The sequence below is a fragment of the Zootermopsis nevadensis genome, unplaced genomic scaffold (genome assembly GCF_977971745.1).
Source record: "Zootermopsis nevadensis isolate Lab colony 2312 unplaced genomic scaffold, Znev_1.0 Znev_ptg000011l, whole genome shotgun sequence".
NCBI lineage: Eukaryota > Metazoa > Arthropoda > Insecta > Blattodea > Termopsidae > Zootermopsis > Zootermopsis nevadensis.
In genome coordinates, this window is record NW_028259143.1 from 3,141,734 (window position 1) to 3,163,451 (window position 21,718).

General features: G+C 39.4%; 1 protein-coding gene and 1 long non-coding RNA gene across 3 annotated transcripts in view; one reads left to right on the forward strand and one right to left on the reverse strand.

Moving 5' to 3' along the window:
* The window catches only part of beat-IIIc (beaten path IIIc), a 396,529-nt gene that overhangs the window by 345,790 nt on the left and 29,021 nt on the right, over positions 1-21,718 (forward strand). For both annotated transcript variants that reach the window (XM_022070997.2, XM_087347099.1), the window contains exon 3: positions 5,298-5,433. In XM_022070997.2, coding sequence (XP_021926689.2) covers positions 5,298-5,433 — 136 coding nt within the window. The remainder of the gene's footprint in view (positions 1-5,297; positions 5,434-21,718) is intronic.
* Positions 1-21,718, reverse strand: part of LOC110833220 (uncharacterized) — a 153,681-nt gene that overhangs the window by 53,873 nt on the left and 78,090 nt on the right. The gene's annotated exons all lie outside the window — the stretch shown is intronic.

Sequence of the window (21,718 nt, forward strand, 5' to 3'; positions counted from 1 at the left end):
CGGCGGTGCCCGAATTTATAACTTGTGTTGGGCAAGGCCGTGGTCTAGGCAACACGGAGTTTTCCTCCGTGGCATCCCAACAATTACTCCATTCACACACAGAAGAAGGCAATGGCAAACCACTTCTGGATCATCTGCGAAGAACGTATATGAACAGGCCCCAGTCCGAGAAAAGGATGGAAGGATCCTGTTCATATGGACCTGTCGTCAGACAGAACACTAAATAATAATAGTATAGATTGGATTAATCTAGCTCATTACAGGGCTAATGAACTTTCGGGTTCTACAATCTGCGGGGAATTTCTTGGCTAACTGAGGACAATGTAAACATCGCAGCAAGGACTCTTCGATTCGAGGAGTTAGTTATGCTATTGAGTGTGTGTAGCTGATTCTATCTTTGTGCATTGATACATGATAGATAAAATGCTACGCGTTTGGAAAATATCACTGATAATCCCATATCTTGAGCATGCCGACTTCCTTATCCCAGATCGCTGTCATTTCAGCGAGACAATGTCACCGTTAACATTTTACTGTTGATAATGTAAAGAGTATATAGCGCAGTAAAAGGCTCGTCGTAGGTGAAGGTTCCAACAGCTGAGGATTGAACAACCTCACCCTGTTTAAAATGTTTCGTATTTTGACAAGTAATCGCGTTCTCCTATGGGTACGAATTTATGGGACACTCGATATAGTATCTCACACCCCCACAACACACATTGAGCTGCAGAATAACAAAAGAAATATCTACTAGATATGGATCCTCACGATGGACTACTGGCTTTGTGTGTGGTTAGTACTACACGATTGTCTTCTGTTTTTCATCCTCTTAGTACAGCGTCCGTCCGCTTCTCGTGCTGCAGAAAGCATTGGATAAAGAGTGAGAGACAGAGGTAGAGAGAGGTTGCCTATACTACACCATACGCCGCTAGATTCTACCACTCCACATCCTTTGTTGTGCTTTTCATATTACATTCGACCAACCAGCGCTGTCCGTTCACAAGTACAAGATTTGCGAGTGGCATTTGCATCTGTAAGCGTTGTTTAGTCTGGGAACGAGCGTGTGTTGACGCTGGGTAAGGGGAACAGGTTCAGAGTTTGTGGACTGCTCAGCACGAATTCCAAAATCTCTCTCGTTCTGCTTTCTTGAGCCTTGCTACGTCATTCTTTCCATTTTATCTACTTCTGGTAAAGAAATTTCTCTCTGTTCCAGTCTTAAGAAACTCTTTCATTGTTTTCAGTATTCTCGATATTTCCAGCCTACCACTCCCATGTTCGGTTTTACATATCTCTTTTACTTCTTATTATTCTTCTCTTTGCCACAACTTTCAGCGTATTCTATCTTGCCATATCCAAGTTCCTTTCTGTGCCTCTGTTCCGTTCCTTCGTCTTCTCTACAGTCGAGGACAACCTGCGTCACTTTTCAATTTCCGGTAACGTAGCAGCGTCTCCGAGCCCCTTGGCCGTCCGTCCGTCCGTCCGTCTACATGTTATCTGTGACCGCATCTCAGACGGCAGTAGATTTGTATTTTATTTTGTGTGGGCTGTGGGGCTTTGCTGTTGTCCCTAAAAAAAGAGCTCTTTTTCCCTGGAGACAATGCTGTAATTATTCCCGCAGGAAATATGAACGACGATTGGTTGCAATGTAGAAGGCGCCAGAAACCGGACGTTCAACAAAGCTACTACCAAAGTTTGCCACTGAAAACGATATATTTTTAACTTGTGTAGACCGTTTAAAAGCGACTTGAAATCTGATTCTTTCCAAAATGCTCCAATCATCGTGGGGATTCTTTAAAAAAAAAAAAGGATTACATTTAGAAATATATTTTTGTACACACTTTCCACTAATACATAGTCCAAATGCGTTAAATGTTAGCCCAGAGTTTCAACTACTGTCATGATTTTCCTTATTAACACGAGCGTACAAAGCAATTTTAGATTCACATGTTGTGAATACGATAATGATATGTCTCCAATAGGTCGTTAGTTGCGATCTTCAAATGAAAATCTAAATACGGTTAGTGAGGAGAAAGCCACCTCATAATTTTTACGAGCTGCTGATTGATCGTGAATCGCTGGTCCAGAAGCTGTGGTTGGACTTGCATCTTCCTTGTTCCTTGGTGAAGCTGTGAGGTGCAAGAGGAGGACAGTGTTCGGTGAAGGTTAGGTCTCGAGACCTGAAATATCTCCCCACCCCCCTCTGTGCACACACAATATCTGACCATCATAAACCATGAGGGCTGCAGCCCCACCCCTAGTCCCTTGGGGGAGGCACCGCGTGCTAGAAATGATACGCGAAGCCCCTACAGGCTTCTCGCAATTTCGTGCGGTTCAGCAAGATGAAAACTTGCCACTTTCGATTCGAGAGAAGTCCTCCAGGTGTCTGTGGTCATGTGTAATGCAGCCTTAGGATGTCATGAACGTGTTCTCGTTTGCTGACGCAACGCGAAGAAATTTTAAAATAATAGAATTGCATAATTATTGTATGGTAACGAGGCGCCTTTCTGTCGCCAATTTTTCTAACCACGAAATTTACTTATAGCTAGCTAGTAATACGTGGTACACACACAGTTTTATTTGTGCTGTTGAAAGGCACAAGATTATTATATTTTTCAATAATTAAACCTCCCAAAGACACACGAAGCCGTATGTCATTCATAACTATGTGTCAAAATGTCAGCCAGGGGACGAGATAAAATTGATATAAATCTCATAAATGGTTTTCCCGAGGGTAAAGTGCGGCCGGGGGCTTGACGCTAACCATTCACCCCATCTAGTGCCGAGGCTAAGAATAAATACGAGCTGTATATTAACCTCTCCCCCTGAGCGCCTCCATGGCGTATAGTGGTACAGCTTTGCTATTTAATTCTCATAAATGTTTATTATTATTTATATTCTCGCTGTTTCGCATATTTGTCCGAATTTTAATGGTGGGAGAATATGAGTTATGTATTTCATAATTTACTCGATATTAAATTTAACATTATATATTATGGCACCATCTCATTTATAAGCCAAATATTGATAATAAACAAGAATTTAACGAGAAATTAGCCTCCGATTGTCAGTAAATTTCACATTATCATAATTTTTCTGAGCTCGGTATTTATCTAAAATTCCTTTCGATATAACCCCCCCCCCCCCAACCTCCCGGTCTGGGTCTGACAAGTAGTCTTTTCCAGGAAGATTCTGAAATTAACAAGCTGTTTCAGTCGTCCGTTCTACACGTTCAACCCATCTGACCCTCCTCATTTTAACTAATCGGTGAATATAAGGGAAAGACGGTGGATTATGATCGCATCCCTTACCCAGTTGTTCTACATAATACATTATTAGCAGGAATTATTTCTATAATACTTAAATTTTTAAAAAAATATTTCCCACCTCTTTGTCAGATTTCGGTTAAAATGCAAAGTACTTTGAGATGCATAATTATTTTACGAATTAAATAACTCATATTACATTCATAGGCAGCACATCCCTCTGAGAACTTATATTTTTATTTTCTAGATCTGTGTACCGATATTTTGCTGGAGAATAATTTTAGATTTTGTTCATACGAAGGTTTTCATTGTCTGTGCCTGTAATCGTTGTTGGGATGAAGTTTTGACGGCACAGGTTAAGTTACGTTAAACTGATATATAAAAATCCATACGAAGGCAATTTACGTGGATCCTTTTAATGTGGGACACCGCTTTGCAAAGCGGTATCGATTGTAAAGCAGATGCAGGCCTGGGTTTTATTTCCGCTGTGAACCTGACGAAGAGATACAATATGGAAAATGGAAGAAAGACTTCTGGATATTTTTCCACTTTTCAGTCTATATATTTTATACAAATAGACTATATATACACAGTTCACTGTATATATTCTAGTGAATATGTCTATACGTTTTCGATAAAAACAATTCTTGCTTCCGGAAAGATTCTGTTATTTATGTTCGTATTTTATTCTCTCGTACGCACTTCTTTTACATTCTTTTTTATATTCCTTTCGTGTTTTTCGATGTGGAATACGAGTTACTGGAAAATAATAGGAATTGCAGTATTATAGCTTGGTTTCTTTCACTGATGAATTGGTTGAACATAGCGAAACACTGCGGTCAGCCTCTTCAATAGAATGTAATCCTGAAGACACGCAAGTCATGATAAGTAAATATATAATAAAAATCGAGCCAGTTTCGTATTCACAGAAAGTGAAGATGGATTTGTGCTCGGCTGAAATTTGACGTTAGAAACATCGTCGGCTGGTAAGTAAGTGGATGCAGGAAGAATCTTCTTATATCTACAGCTGTGTCTGTTTTAGGATTTGTGTTTTATTCGAGGGTATTTCAGTAGTAGCTTGAAGCTACCCTGTCGTTTACAGATCAGAGTGAATATGATGGGCGAGACGTCTCACTGGCTGTTATGAAAGCAATAAAGAACCACCTGGTGGCGAATGTCTTAATTAACCGAATAATCTCTTCCTGAGAATAAATACTTAATGTAGTTATGGGTACCAGAATATTTACGGTAGTCGAGAAAATATATCGTATGGGAATGGGTAAAGTTCTGTGTTGCATTTAAAGGCAGTCACTTGTTTCGCTCTGAAGTCAGGGTGATTTTTTGTAATTACTTATCAAGTGATTTCAGTCATCGGTTTCTTTCCCACTTTATTGATTTCAGTATCATTATCGGTCCTAACATTATAATTAATGTTTGTATGCATATATATCAAGATTTATTTATTTATTATTTAGTGTTCTGTCTGACGACAGGTCCATATGAACAGGATCCTTCCATCCTTTTCTCGGACTGGGACCTGTTCATATACGTTCTTGGCAGATGATCCAGAAGTGGTTTGCCATTGCCTTCCTCTGTGTGTGAATGGAGTAATTGTTGGGATGCCACGGAGGAAAACTCCGTGATGCCTAGACCACGGCCTTGCCCAACACACGTTATAAATTCGGGCACCGCCGGGAATCGAACCCGAGACCCCCAGGATTACAAGGCCAGCGTTCTAACCGCTAGACTTATATCAAGATATAAAGAATAAATGTTCATTATTTACGATCTTGTATGTTATGCAGCCCCGCACAACAACTGTTATACACTCTTGCTTGAAAACATCGGTCTTTATTTCATACTACAGCGAGAATTCGAACTGGTTTTCCTACTTATCTTTACCATTAGTGCTACATTCCTCGCCTGTGTAAGGTTTCCTTAATTTGATTATCGTAATATATGAAACATTTTTGTTAAAATGTATATTCCATGTTTGATGTTGTACTACACTACAACACGCGTTACGTGTTTCAGATTCACAACTCGACGGAAAGTCAGGTTGTCCTGAAATCTGTGAACTTATCTAGTACGGGACGTTACCGCTGTGAGGTCTCTGCTGAGGCACCGTCCTTCCAGACTGTGTCCGACCACGGAGACATGACCGTCGTTGGTAAGTAAAATACTCTCTGGGTTAATCTTTCGTCCATTACGGCATTTAAGACGGTAGGGAACAGATCACTCAAGAGATGAAAAGTGGTTCTTGTCTCATTCTTGCGTTCTCCCGGAATCAAGTCAATAGGACCATTTTGTTACCCGAAGTACTTTTGCAACATTTATTGAAGGACTGCGAGAAATTATTGTGTTTAAGGCACTAGCCACATCTGTTGTTCAAATATGTAAACTATTCGTGAAATTCTACAGCTGTTAAAATAGCTACCGTCATTTTAACGGGGGTGTCAGAGTACTCCAGTGTCTTTTTTATTGTGCATTGGATAAACGTTGTGTAATATTGTATTTATTTTTCGTCTAAATTACACTAATTACTACCACATCTTTTATTATTGTTTGATTGGGTGTTAATCTTTGAATAATGATATTACGGATTTAGATAGTTATTAACTGATACATCAGCAATTCGTTTCCCTGTTGACTGTTTACAGGATTTGTAAATTTGGCGGGTTATATTTAAGAGTAAGTGATATTAGTAAAAGATCTTTACATTCCTTCAGCAACTTAAGTAATGGTTCAGAATTCAAACTAATTGTACTACAATTAGTTTCGATCTACATTAGCATCAAGTCAATGATTAGTTTCGTTTAGCCAAGGAAGATAACTTCTCGAAGAACATTCTTTACGGGTTAAAACTGCTCTAGATGAGAGAGATGAGGTTCTCGTGAGGTGCACTTGAACAACATCCAGACGTCTGTTTGTCTGGTCTGGCCCCGCTCTTAGAAGTTACGAGACTGTTTTACGTACCGGGGGACGACAATACTTGTTTGGAGTCGGAGGAACTCCGATCCTTAACAACTGGCGTGTGCGTAACTCCAGCTAGCAGTCGTCGTAATTGAAGCTGTCTATCTCCTGGGATATTTCACCGTGTATTCCCGTCAGAGCCCTGACAACGGAGGCACTAAGCGGACCTCAGAAGCGTAGGACAACTCCTACCCTACTTCACGGCTCAACATCCCATGTATACCCCTGTGAGAACCAGACATCTCACAAGTAATAAGCTCTTCTATACATTTTGGACATTCCTTATTTATTATTGGGCTAGAAACAATTACGAATAAAGTGTGTTTAATAATTTTTTTAAAAAAAAAAAGCTGTCTTGGCCTATTTAAAGGTGTTACCGCGATTTTCATTACAATAGACTGAGGTAAACTGCGCCAGTGTCGGACCACTTAGTGATTTGTAATATTATCGTGAAATTGCGAAACCCGAGAGACATCGGGGAAAGATAATCGAACCACGCAAGTAACAGCGATTAGTCACACAGTAAGGTAATTCTGTAGTCGCACTGGCTTTCGTCTGATGAACCGGGATAGCTACTAGCTACGGGCTGGACGACCGGGGTTCGATCCCCGACGGGGGCAGAGGATTTTTCCTCTAGCCTCTGGGGCCCACCCAGCCTCCTGTCCAATGGGTACCGGGGTTCTTTCCCGGGGGTAAAGCCGGCCGGGGCGTGATGCTGACCACTCACCCACATCTAGTGCCGAGGTCAAGGAAGAGAGGAGCTTTACCTCCACTCCCCCCAAGCGCCTACATGGCGTATAGTGGAACAAACTTTACTTTACTTTAATTACTGGGTTTCGTCTGTAGTACTGCAAAAGATTATGCATTTATGGTTAATTTCATCACTGAAACTGAGTCATTAATTGTATTTATCATCTTTATCTTAAGCACGCGTCATTAAATCGTCCTTCCGTTGTAAGAAACTGATTTTAAACAGACTTCAGTGCATTAAATTGAGTGTTACGAGCATTGGACTTAACACTTTCCCCCTACTTTGCACCTGAAGGTGGAGACAGTATTTGCGAAACATTGGCTATCTCCTTTCGAGTCCGCTTGTTTTCCAGAAGAATATCGCACCTTCACAACCGAAGAAACAATTTTCACAAGTCTCCTCCCCTCCCCTCACCTGGTTCGTATATTGATCACGTGGACTGCTGTTAAATGCCAAGGAATTTCGTCAAAATTCGATATTTAATAAGGAGACGTGAGACGAAATATGCACAAAAATTTGTTTTCTCATTCCAAAAAATAACAAATTTTGGTACATTTAAGCAAGGTTTTCTGAATACGTCGATTGGTAATCGTTGGTATGGAATGTCCCCTCCATAATACAGAGAAAATTGCATAATCTTTGAGTGTATTATGTAATTAGCGTATCTATATTATTATAAAATTATGCAATATACAGTCTTTAAGATAATTGTTAATTGTTGAAAATAAACTATTAACCCGCGTCTTCTTTGGTGTTCCCGGTAACTACTCCTCCTTTTAAAAAGTAATTAATTCCAGGCTTTGTCTCCCAGCATTTGGACTTCTCTCCCTATTCGCGTATCCCTAAGCCTGGGGCTTCTTTCTCCCTTATTATCTCCGTTCTCTCGCATCTGTATTTCTTTTCTCCATTCAACTGATTCCTAATTTGGGGAAGAAACTTAGGAGATCTTCAAATAATCTGCCTAGTTTGTTACTTACGGTAACTGTGAAGAATTCGCAGTTATCGAAGTGGAAGCAAGACAAAGGGTTTCAGTAACGTAAGATGCGAGTGAGGGATGATTATTAAAGTGTAAGGGGAATGGAATAGCTCGACATTTTCTGAGGTGACTTTGCGCCAAAGGATGTGTTGGAAACAAAGAATTCCAAACGCCACGAGATTCTGACTTGGGTATACTAACAACAGGAACTAGTCCCACACGTGTCTAGTAAGGATAAGCTGTTATTACCTGTTATTCTCTGTTATTACCTGTTATTCTCTGTTATTACCTGTTATTACCTGTTATTCTCTGTTATTCCCTGTTATTCTCTGTTTATTCTCTGTTGGTGTGAAAATTTATCATTTACTCTAAGAGACGACTGTAAGCCCATGTGATTATAATGATGTAACGGAAATGGGGTAATATTAGGGCGGAATACGTAATGAGAAGCTCCTTAATTTATATTATTTAATTAATTACCTGCATGGAGCAGTATAGCCAAAAAAAGTATTCCCCAAATTGTATAGAAGCCAAAGGTTGATTAACGTGCTCACAAGACCCCATTACAGGTACTCGTCATCAATACACATTACGAAAATATGCCTCAACTATTTAATCCTTCTTGATTTAATCATCCAAATAATATGTAGTGAAAAGTATAAATTTTGGATTTCTTCATTATGCTATTTCCTGCAACCTTAACCCCTTTTAGATCCAAATTTTCACAAATGCCCTCAACCTACGTTTTTCCTTTTTAGTAAAAGGCCACGTTTTGAGCTCACGGAAAACAGAAGTGTCGTAGTTAGGTTAGGTTAGGTAAGGTAAGGTTAGGTTAGGTTAGGTTAGGTTGGGTTAGGTTGGGTTAGGTTAGGTTGGGTTAGGTTAGGTTCAGTTGGGTTAGGTTAGGTTACGTTAGTTTAGGTTAGGTTAGGTTGGGTTAGGTTAGGTTGGGTTAGGTTAGGTTGGGTTGGGTTAGGTTAGGTTGGGTTAGGTTACGTTACGTTAGGTTAGGTTAGGATTATGGCATAAAATTGAAGTTAAGGCTCAACCGGTCGTGACATGAACTTGAACTACGTACTCTGTTGCTCGCAGTTTGACGTGTTTCACGAAGTGAGTGGTAATGCAGATATATAGAAGCTGAGCAGTGGGTTCAGCTTTGAGTGCGAAATATACGAACAGCGAGCACCAACAACAACAAATGATTGATCTGCCCTATGCAATACGTTCTGTGAACGTTGATGTTGGCATTTCTGTGTTTCTTGTCATAGGCATTCTTTCGGTTCGCTGTTTTGTAGAGACATCCTGTGTGATTGGATTATAACGCTCAATGAAGTTCGCTCTGAAGGGAGGTATTGATTACAGCGACAGTTTACCTGCGTCTGTGTATCGTGTTATAGTGGACAATGCCGATCCTCCGGTGTATTCTAGTAGGATCGTAGGGAAAATGTCGTTTATAGTCTGTGATATTAAATGGTACTTTTTCGTTGACTCCGTTGTATGAGTAAAATTATTTTCTTAGACTTTGTATGTTGTATAAATTATAAATAAAATCACGCGATTGATGAATTCCAAGGAAACGAATTTACAGATTGTAAATCACCCTCGAACTTCGCCCGTTTTGTCACGTTCTTTAGAATCCGACTGGCATTTTTTTTTTCACAAATTGACCGAAATGAGCGAAGTGTATTACAGAGACAACAGCTGACTCAGTTGATTAATAAAGATAAAATTAAATAGGCTAAAACCCATATGGATGTGAAGCGAACACAGATGGCATTATCGTAATAAGAAAATATTATCAATCGATCAATCATCAATCATTATGGATCAGGCCTTGTGGCCTGTTCTAGGTAGGAATTACTTCTGAAACCATTAATTCAGCCAAGGCCCACTCTCTCTACTGCATGGCCATTGAGATCGCCGGAAATATTTTTGTGTAGACTACAATATGAAATAATATAAATGAATTGTCGAGTGTTTGTGAAAGAACGAATAGTACAGGTAGGAAGCAAGCCACATACTGATTTATAGTCCGCGGATATGTTGTCGAGACACGCTGAGCGTTGAGCCGCTGGCTTTGTATTTTTAAAATGTATGAGGAATAACTAAAAAAAAATGAAATTGTGATAGTTCGTCATTTTAATGTCAACATGTGTAATCGACAAATGTTAGACCGTGATGTTCATTTGACTAGAAGCAACTGTTGGGCCTCCCACGTTATTGATTTCTGGGTCACATCCGCATGCAGAGAGCGTACGTGTGGTCGTACCTACACGTGACCAATAAGGAGGGATGAAATAGAATTACCAGACTGCGAAACATTGGGTGTAATAAACTGTAGATAATTTCAAACAACGAATAAACGATTGGACGTACAGACAGCAAGTTGAACGCTAAATAAAACTCGGTAATGAACAGGATTATATAAAAAAAAGTACGCCCGTGTGCAAAGTTGGGATGAAGGTAATAAAGACGACCAGGGGATGTCAGTGGCGGTTTCGAATAAGCGTAACGATATTCGTTTTCTGTTTCAAAGATTTAATTTAATATGATTTTTGTTTAAATCTTGTCAGTCTAATCACAATAAAATTCCTATTAAATATTAAAATATTACCATAATTAACATTTAAATATTTAAATTATATTAAATGATGTTCTCTATCGAAATGTTCGATTTACATTAGATCATCATGATGTTATGAAAAACTATTCTAAATTAAACTGTACATATTAGTAAGCCCGTAAGTTTAGTCACGTGATATATGGCCTGTGCTGAGATTCGTAAACACCGGTGAATGTTTTATTTAATGAAGTGGCTGTTTTTTTTAAACTTATCCCGATTGTGTACTCTGTGTTCGCGTTATTTGTTTTGGCATCCTAAAGAATAGGAAATCAATAAAATTGTGAATTCGTTGTATCTGGTAAAATTTAATGATAATATTACTTTCGGCTCGTGACGGTTCAGCGTAAATTTAATTTTAAATAATAAAAAAAAATTATCTACAATTTCTCATCCTACATACCATAAAATACATATATTATTATCTTTAAAATCTGATATTTTGACAGACTCTTTAAATAAACCATAACTCACGTTCGTACCGACAACTTCTATTTGAAATATTTTTCATTTTGGTAAAACATTTTTTAACTAAGCGCAAACAATAAGGATTTCTGACGACGAAATGTTGATAATCGCAACGATATCATTTAGACAAGGTGTGTAGTCGCTTGTAGTTCGCCATTATCATGGGGGAAAAAATTGGAGTTTCATTATCATCAGTTTGTAATCTGTTACTTTGAATTACAGCTTGTACAGTGATGTGCCAAAAACGAATAATAGGAATACAGAAAGCATTGTCGGAATTGGACGATAATAAATTACATAAATAATGGAGCAGTCGAACATTAGTACGTTCACGTATTATTGCATATTACATGGACTGAACGTACGATAGCCCCCCCCACCCCACCCATAAGGGTTTATATGAGGTTTACTACAAACTGAGGCATACAATTCCCATTGAATCTCCAAATTAGGGGTCAGTGTAAACTGATAATATTCTGTGACACTCATGTGACAGGAAACTGCGATAATTGTCGATTGTTTCACATCACTGTTCATAAATCGAGCTATCGATTTTGCGTCACGCGCTTGGGAAACTTATCCATCGAACTGAGTCCTTATGAAGTGTACTCGATATGCGTCTTGTTATAAAGGAATATTTTATTGGTTCAACAGATAAATAAAATTCCCGAAACTGACACCGCGAAAGTTACCGCATGACAAATTTAAGACGTGACGAAACAACTCTTGAACACGACTGTACTGCTGTTGGTTCTTTTCTCGCATTGCCCTGTTGACACTTTATTAACATTGACTTTGGTCCTCGTCCCGCACGTGGGACATCCACAAATCGAATTTGACGCTTACGTATTAGGGTCGAGGACCGTCCCCGCTCTTAAAGCGCGGGGTGGTGGGTGGGGGGGGGGGTTGATTAGAGTTGCGTATGTTTTCAGTCGCCAATCAACACTCCAGATCCCCGAAGCTTCTATGAATGTGGTCCAGTCATAGGGCTTCATTTCGGAGGGAAAGTACGAGTATAATGCCTGTAACCCAAAGGGACTTGCATGTCATTTCCGGAGACGGAATTTTGAATTTCGTTTCGTTTATAGTCAAGATGGGTTGCAGTGGATCGTGTTTCCCGCCACGTAATCTGGAGGAACAGTTGCATTTTCAGATAGATTGTCTTATGTGCATTTATTTTATACACTTCTTACAATGTATCGAAAAATTCATCTTTTAAATACTTGTTTTATTACTTAGAAGGCCTGCAAAATGTTTACAGATTCAGTGTTGTTATGTATAGTAGTGACGCTAACGAGTACGCTCTAGATCAGTGGTAACCAACCTGGGGCACGCGTACCCCCGGGGGTAAGCGAAGACATTTTAGGGGATACGTGAAATTTAAAAAAAAATATATATTATTTTATCATAAACACTGAATAATCAGTAATGTAATTTATTTAATTTATTTTAGATGTAGATTATATACTATTTATAACTTGAATTGTACACCAACAACTTTGGGGGGTACAAAGTTGAAGAGAAATTATATCTGGGGGTACGCGAACAAAAAAAAGGTTGAACACCACTGTGCTAATGTGCACGTTCGTCTTTTCATATTTATGGTATCACTACGATGAAATGTGGTACTGTTGTAGGTAAATACCGTTCTGACTTCCTTCTGTCATGATGTAACACGCTTATTATAATTCTGGTTGTCGACACTATTTAATTACAACACGCGCTTGTTCTGTGCCTCACAAACGCAAGTATCATCAGTGACCAATAAGTGCCCCCCCCCCCCCCCATCCTATGGTCTGTACAGACCCCTACTATTTCGTGCGCCCTCTCCAAAGTTTGTTCAGCTTTGCCTATGTTTTGCTTTTAATCCGATTAAATATCACATTCCAACTCGGCAGTACAAGTTATGGCCCGCTTATAAACTGTTAACCATCCATCGTACACGCCTTTGTTTCAACCAGCTCCTTGATGGAAGTCGCTGGAGTTCCTTCTACACGCATGAATAGCGTAAGTACCTCTTGGCTGTGATTACACTAGACATCAAATTTTAATGAGTTGTAAATATCGGAAATTAAACTAATCAATTGTTACGTATTTTCGCCCGCTAAATTCGAAAATGACAATAAAAAAGCTTAGTTAGTTCGCGTTTTGAAGTTATTTTGTACTTTGTAAAATATCACCAATAAATTCGTCCTTGTGATTTGCAAATGTTTAAAATTTTTCATCTACCTTATAGACGTTGTATTTTGGCCTTTCTTCTGTATTTTAGCTCAGGGTCATCTCTTACCACCGACCAGGAGTAATCAGCTATCATTGATGCAAAATATGAACGATCAGGTTTCTTATTTGGGGACCTACGAAAACTCCTTCTTTCATTTTAGTTTCACTTAGTTGGGGAAATTTGTGAAAGAGGTGCAGTTACGTGATGTACCAATAGATCCAGGAAAAGGGGGGTAGCTCTGACATTGAATTGTCTGACTGGACGCCCGGGGCTCGATCCCCGGCAAGGGCAAAGAAGTTTTATTTTAGCCTCTGCGTTGAGACCAGTTCTGGGGCCCTCCCAGCCTACCGGGGTTCTTTCCCGGGGGTAAAGCACGTCCGAGGCGTGATACGACGTTTCGGGAGTTGCTTCTACTCCCGTCTTAGGAAATATTTTGTCATCGTACTGGCATTATCTCACCCTGGTAATCTAGCGATCATTATTCAATCAGTATTTTAAAGGTCTGGGTTCGATTCTAGTCTTTACCACTTATTTGAAAAATGATACTAACAATTATGTTAGTATTATAATGGCAATCAGTTACCAGAAGACAACAAGAGAGCGTCAGATAATAGACAGTGCCGAATATAATAGTGGCGTATTGGAGTTGCGTAATCGAAATGTTAATTGCACTGTTGTGCATTTACCACAATCACACGTGAAGCAGTTATAGATTTTTAAAGGGAGTTAATGTTATTTTTGTCTTCAGAATAAAAATTGGAAAATAAGCAAAAAAGTCTTAAAAATGTTGGGTTGTAGAAGAAAGCAAAGTTGGCTTAGTTGTGATCCTATAATGAACCACCAGTTGCAGCTTCTGACTGGCTTTATGAGGCTCGAGGAACTACGATTCAGAGACAAAAGCTTCGTTAGTTATCACAGCAGGAGCACATGTAGTAACTTTATTTGTGGTACTTACTAGAATACTAATGGATTTTACATGATAATCCATAAAAAAAACTGCTGGGTGTATTGTTGACAAACTTAAATAATAATAATAATAGATTATTTTATTATTTAGTGTTCTGTCTGACGACAGGTCCATATGAACAGGATCCTTCCATCCTTTTCTCTTCTCGGACTGGGACCTGTTCATATACGTTCTTGGCAGATGATCCAGAAGTGGTTTGCCATTGCCTTCTTCTGTGTGTGAATGGAGTAATTGTTGGGATGCCACGGAGGAAAACTCCGTGTTGCCTAGACCACGGCCTTGCCCAACACAAGTTATAAATTCGGGCACCGCCGGCAATCGAACCCGAGACCCCAGGATTACAAGGCCAGCGTTCTAACCGCTAGACCACCGTGGCTATAGAACTGAAAGTTTTCTTTCATTGGTGCCTGTGGCAAGGTAAACTGATATTAATAATACCACTCATTCGATATATTACGATTACGAAAACTATTACGAAAACTGACTTTATGATCGATTTTAAGACGAAGATTTGCAAGGGTGGAGTTGGAGAATGAACATCGCTCGTTCTGGGTCAGGGGTATCCACAGTTCTCTGTGGAGGTCAAGTGTGAAAAGCTTGTATTTCAGGATGGACCGACATTTTTATTCCTTCTGGCCAAAAATAATTTTCCTGTTGGTCCCAAGGGCGAAGAAACCCCTCGCGACACTGTTTTTGGAAACTAATAGCCAATTTTCGTTTTACAATGCTCATTCAGATATGACCGACTACTTCAGTATATGCCAGGATATTAGATTTAGTGATCAGTGCGCAAATTATTAAAGTTAATTATTCTGTATTTTATCCTAAAGCATCTAATTATTTGATACAATTTTTACGTGGAAAACTTACCTGCGATTAGCATTCTTGCAATTCAGTAAATTAAATTAATTGTTAATATTGTATCTGTGAAAAGTTCGATAAGGAAGCTTAGATTTTTCTAGAACAATTGTCTTTAGAACTGCCCGTACTTGAGAAAGGTCTTCTTTGGGGGTCCCACCTGCTTGGATGTACATTAATGTTATCTTTGTGTTGGAAAGAACACGTTCTTCCATAATGTAATGTTAAGTATTATTTACACGAAAGAGATGTTCAATTAATGGACATTTGACAGTTTTACCGTATTTTCGTCGATAAATATGCGTGTCCATGCGCTTTGCTGATTCAATTTGTTACCACAGTTTACCAGCTCAGAATGATTGTGGTTAATTTATACCGGTTGAAGCTCGAAATTCATAACCACGCAGTTTGATTCGGATGGGAATTCTAAACACCACAAAAAAAAAAGAGATTCGTGATTGGTGAGTAAACCAAGTAATTTAATAACCATGCTAACATTTTTACGTGATTATAAATAACTATACACTTATGTATGACAGTATTAATGCATCTGGTATGTAGCATACACACAGAATAAATCAGATTGATTGCATTCAAATATCACAACTGTTTATACAAAATATGGTACTTAACCAGATTTCCTGTTTGAAGTTGGCTTCATTCCACGTTTTAGTATGGATGTAGATATTTGCTTTTTGAATGTTTAATGTCGCTATATCAACTGAATAAATTGTATACCGACAAAGTTTCTTTTGGGTGTGCGTATTTGGAGTGGGGAGCTGAATTTGAGAAACTTTTTCGAAGTCCTTTTCCTGCACCCGTGTGCAGAAACTTGTGAAGACCATACGAATTCTATAACTCATATTTAAAGTTAGAACATATTTTACATTTTACCTCAGAGCTATTCTTCGTCGATTAAAAATACAGGCGCAAAACATGTATAGACGCATAGATTTGTGGAGGACTTCTAACCACCAAATATGGCTGTCTTAAGGGTTTCACCGACGTTTCAGAGGTCCTAACCACCAAATATGGCTGTCTTAAGGGTTTCACCGACGTTTCAGATGTCCTAACCACCAAATATGGCTGTCTGAAGGGTTTCACCGACGTTTCAGAGGTCCTAACCACCAAATATGGCTGTCTTAAGGGTTTCACCGACGTTTCAGATGTCCTAACCACCAAATATGGCTGTCTGAAGGGTTTCACCGACGTTTCAGAGGTCCTAACCACCAAATATGGCTGTCTGAAGGGTTTCACCGACGTTTCAGAGGTCCTAACCACCAAATATGGCTGTCTTAAGGGTTTCACCGACGTTTCAGATGTCCTAACCACCAAATATGGCTGTCTGAAGGGTTTCACCGACGTTTCAGAGGTCCTAACCACCAAATATGGCTGTCTTAAGGGTTTCACCGACGTTTCAGATGTCCTAACCACCAAATATGGCTGTCTGAAGGGTTTCACCGACGTTTCAGAGGTCCTAACCACCAAATATGGCTGTCTTAAGGGTTTCACCGACGTTTCAGATGTCCTAACCACCAAATATGGCTGTCTGAAGGGTTTCACCGACGTTTCAGAGGTCCTAACCACCAAATATGGGTCTTAAGGGTTTCACCGACGTTTCAGAGGTCCTAACCACCAAATATGGGTCTTAAGGGTTTCACCGACGTTTCAGAGGTCCTAACCACCAAATATGGCTGTCTTAAGGGTTTCACCGACGTTTCAGATGTCCTAACCACCAAATATGGCTGTCTTAAGGGTTTCACCGACGTTTCAGAGGTCCTAACCACCAAATATGGCTGTCTTAAGGGTTTCACCGACGTTTCAGATGTCCTAACCACCAAATATGGCTGTCTGAAGGGTTTCACCGACGTTTCAGAGGTCCTAACCACCAAATATGGCTGTCTTAAGGGTTTCACCGACGTTTCAGATGTCCTAACCACCAAATATGGCTGTCTGAAGGGTTTCACCGACGTTTCAGAGGTCCTAACCACCAAATATGGGTCTTAAGGGTTTCACCGACGTTTCAGAGGTCCTAACCACCAAATATGGGTCTTAAGGGTTTCACCGACGTTTCAGAGGTCCTAACCACCAAATATGGCTGTCTTAAGGGTTTCACCGACGTTTCAGATGTCCTAACCACCAAATATGGCTGTCTTAAGGGTTTCACCGACGTTTCAGAGGTCCTAACCACCAAATATGGCTGTCTTAAGGGTTTCACCGACGTTTCAGATGTCCTAACCACCAAATATGGCTGTCTGAAGGGTTTCACCGACGTTTCAGAGGTCCTAACCACCAAATATGGGTCTTAAGGGTTTCACCGACGTTTCAGAGGTCCTAACCACCAAATATGGGTCTTAAGGGTTTCACCGACGTTTCAGAGGTCCTAACCACCAAATATGGCTGTCTTAAGGGTTTCACCGACGTTTCAGAGGTCATAACCACCAAATATGGCTGTCTTAAGGGTTTCACCGACGTTTCAGAGGTCCTAACCACCAAATATGGCTGTCTTAAGGGTTTCACCGACGTTTCAGATGTCCTAACCACCAAATATGGCTGTCTGAAGGGTTTCACCGACGTTTCAGAGGTCCTAACCACCAAATATGGGTCTTAAGGGTTTCACCGACGTTTCAGAGGTCCTAACCACCAAATATGGCTGTCTTAAGGGTTTCACCGACGTTTCAGAGGTCCTAACCACCAAATATGGCTGTCTTAAGGGTTTCACCGACGTTTCAGAGGTCCTAACCACCAAATATGGCTGTCTTAAGGGTTTCACCGACGTTTCAGATGTCCTAACCACCAAATATGGCTGTCTGAAGGGTTTCACCGACGTTTCAGAGGTCCTAACCACCAAATATGGGTCTTAAGGGTTTCACCGACGTTTCAGAGGTCCTAACCACCAAATATGGCTGTCTTAAGGGTTTGACCGACGTTTCAGAGGTCCTAACCACCAAATATGGCTGTCTTAAGGGTTTCACCGACGTTTCAGAGGTCCTAACCACCAAATATGGCTGTCTTAAGGGTTTCACCGACGTTTCAGATGTCCTAACCACCAAATATGGCTGTCTGAAGGGTTTCACCGACGTTTAAGAGGTCCTAACCACCAAATATGGGTCTTAAGGGTTTCACCGACGTTTCAGAGGTCCTAACCACCAAATATGGCTGTCTTAAGGGTTTCACCGACGTTTCAGAGGTCCTAACCACCAAATATGGCTGTCTTAAGGGTTTCACCGACGTTTCAGAGGTCCTAACCACCAAATATGGCTGTCTTAAGGGTTTCACCGACGTTTCAGAGGTCCTAACCACCAAATATGGCTGTCTTAAGGGTTTCACCGACGTTTCAGAGGTCCTAACCACCAAATATGGCTGTCTTAAGGGTTTCACCGACGTTTCAGAGGTCCTAACCACCAAATATGGCTGTCTTAAGGGTTTCACCGACGTTTCAGATGTCCTAACCACCAAATATGGCTGTCTGAAGGGTTTCACCGACGTTTCAGAGGTCCTAACCACCAAATATGGGTCTTAAGGGTTTCACCGACGTTTCAGAGGTCCTAACCACCAAATATGGCTGTCTTAAGGGTTTCACCGACGTTTCAGAGGTCCTAACCACCAAATATGGCTGTCTTAAGGGTTTCACCGACGTTTCAGAGGTCCTAACCACCAAATATGGCTGTCTTAAGGGTTTCACCGACGTTTCAGAGGTCCTAACCACCAAATATGGCTGTCTTAAGCGTTTCACCGACGTTTCAGATGTCCTAACCACCAAATATGGCTGTCTGAAGGGTTTTACCGACGTTTCAGAGGTCCTAACCACCAAATATGGCTGTCTTAAGGGTTTCACCGACGTTTCAGAGGTCCTAACCACCAAATATGGCTGTCTTAAGGGTTTCACCGACGTTTCAGAGGTCCTAACCACCAAATATGGCTGTCTTAAGGGTTTCACCGACGTTTCAGAGGTTCTTGCTGCCTCTATAATTATCACCCTGGCAGCATATACTCAAAAGTATTTGATACAACGTCGTTAGATAACCAAAGATACGTTGTTGCGCTGAACATAAAAACATCTGCGAACTCTCATACGTTTTTCTTAGATACCACAAGTATACATCAGCATTAAGCTCATCTCCGCACAAAATCAATGTGTTTTATAAATAGTACGTCGTGTAAAAGTGTTGCATTTTCGTTCATGATATTATATAAGCGTTGCCGTTTCTAGATAGTGTTATAGCCACTTAGAGTGATGTTTAATGGTCAGGAATGGCTTTCAGATTACGGCACGCCATTTTGTGGCTTTATTTTCAAGAAGATTCAAGTGAAACGAAAGATAATCTCGCTTGTTTTATGGTTTAGAAATTATCTGGCTTCCGGAGCCCAGCTCTGTTTTGCTTCTCGTTTGAATGTCTTTACAGAATGTGAGAAATGAAGACTTTTATAAAAAGAAATTTAGGGATCGCAGTGTATAGTTCTCACCTTCCAGTGAAAATGACAGGAAGATAGAATGTGCGAGACTTCATTAATAAAATAAATCTGACAAGAAATTCGACATTATCTGCTGGAATTTAAAATTTCTGTCGCTTGAAATTCTTTCCGAGTAAACTCTTGTTTTGTTTGTGATATAGCACAAAATAATTTCTCTCATCATTGATTAACATAAATGCAACGAAAAACAAAAAAATTCTTTGAAATAATCACATGCTTGCAGCTGAATTTTTATATGTTAAAGAGTTTATTTTGGATCATTGATAATTCTGTATGGAACAGAAGTTTTTATTTCTGTTTGTCTGAGTAATTCTGTTAAAATATTTATGTTTTATTTACAGTAATAGTATTTTAAATAGACGAATGCTTGTTATTTTAAAAGGCAAAATCCAATACAGGAGAGATGGCTTATTCTTAAATCGTGGTATTGTGGAACAATTCGTAAAACTACAGAGCCAAGCTCCAATATTTAGCCACGGTGAAGGCAGATTACTGGAGTCGTCTTTCTATTTAAAATAAAGTCCTGAAGAAAGCGAGCCTGTTTTCTGGGGAGTTTTTTTCTGCAAATGTTGAAAAGGAAGAAAAGAATGAGTTTTAAATCAATTGGACAGGAAAACGATCCATCACCACCAACTGATGTTTTCTCATGGAAATGAATTCCTTCTTCATTCTGCAGAATTGAAAACTGCTGACGAGTAAACGCCGACACAAAACTGTGAACATTCAGCCGGATTTTAAGAAACTGAGAGATACAGGAGTTATTGTGCTAGACTGAGTGTGACAAATATTGTTAAGACGACATCAGAGGAGTAAAATTTTCGTCTCCGTCGTTTACTGTTCTTTGCAAAAACATCGTTTCTGGAAGATTCGAAACGTAAAAAAAAAGCAAAGGCTACATCCGACGCTCTGAAATACTAAAACCCAGTAAAGTTATTAAGGGTTTCGTAAGAAAAGAACCTAGACCCGACTATTTTGAGGAAAATAAATTATTCATTTACGTTCAAGGACATATTCTGTCGCCCTTATAATTCTTGAATTACGTCTTCATATCTGGAATATTTCTTATAATTAAGGATCTATGGATCACACGTGCCAACAACAAGAATCAGGGACGTCCAAACTAGACTCTTAGCAGGAATAGACCTAAACATTTTATGGCTTTGGGGTTTTGTAATGTAAAACCTAACTGGTTTTAAGGTCGTTTTTAATTTGAAATTAAGAATTAAGCGAATGTGATCTATCGTCTTCATTTTGTATATATAAGTGATTTATAATTGCAGCCAGTCATGTTAAATTTGTTTAGAGAAAATATTAATTGTTATAAATAGTACATTCATTTATATGCATTTTGCTTTGTGAAGATTATTTGGCGACTGTGCCGCTAGGATTAAGAAACGCAGCAACCGATGTGACACACTGATCTCGCACAACGGAAGGGATGCTGTCATAATAGCTGCTAATATTCTCACTTTATGTATATATACAGATTTATATAATTGTGGTTCTGTCAGTATAACAGTTATGCTTTTTACTTTTCAATACAGTTTTGGATTATGTTTACGCTGAGACTTTTTATGTGAATTCTGCAACTCCGTGCATTGTCAGACGATTAAACATTTCCGCACAGATGCAATTACAATGGAGTGCAAGTTAATCAAACAGATCGCGTTGAAATGACAAACGAATTACGCAGTGTAGCAGTTATTATTCAAAAGAGAGAGAGAATAATGACTTCCGATGATGAAAACAATGAAATTACTCGATGATTGGAAATATATTACTGCTATGTTTCGGTACTGCAAAGTGTTTAAAAAATCGCTTAACACTTTAAAGCACGGTGGTAACTATATATACCTCCTGCTTTTACAATTCGTTAACTGGGCATTGTTTACTTATGGATTTCGTATGATTTTTACATTAAGCTGTGATTTTAAATAACTAGCAGCCCTCTTGGGTTTTCATATTAAATGGAATGTTTAATTTATGAACACAGATTTGGTTACACGAAAATTCCGAATCGCACAAAAGAAAAATCTGAAGTTTATTCAAGATCGAAGCTCTTGTTCTCCATTCAAACAACTGCGTCATTATACAGAGTCAAATCGTTTGCCTCATTATGGACTAAACATTTAAGTGCTTGAAATA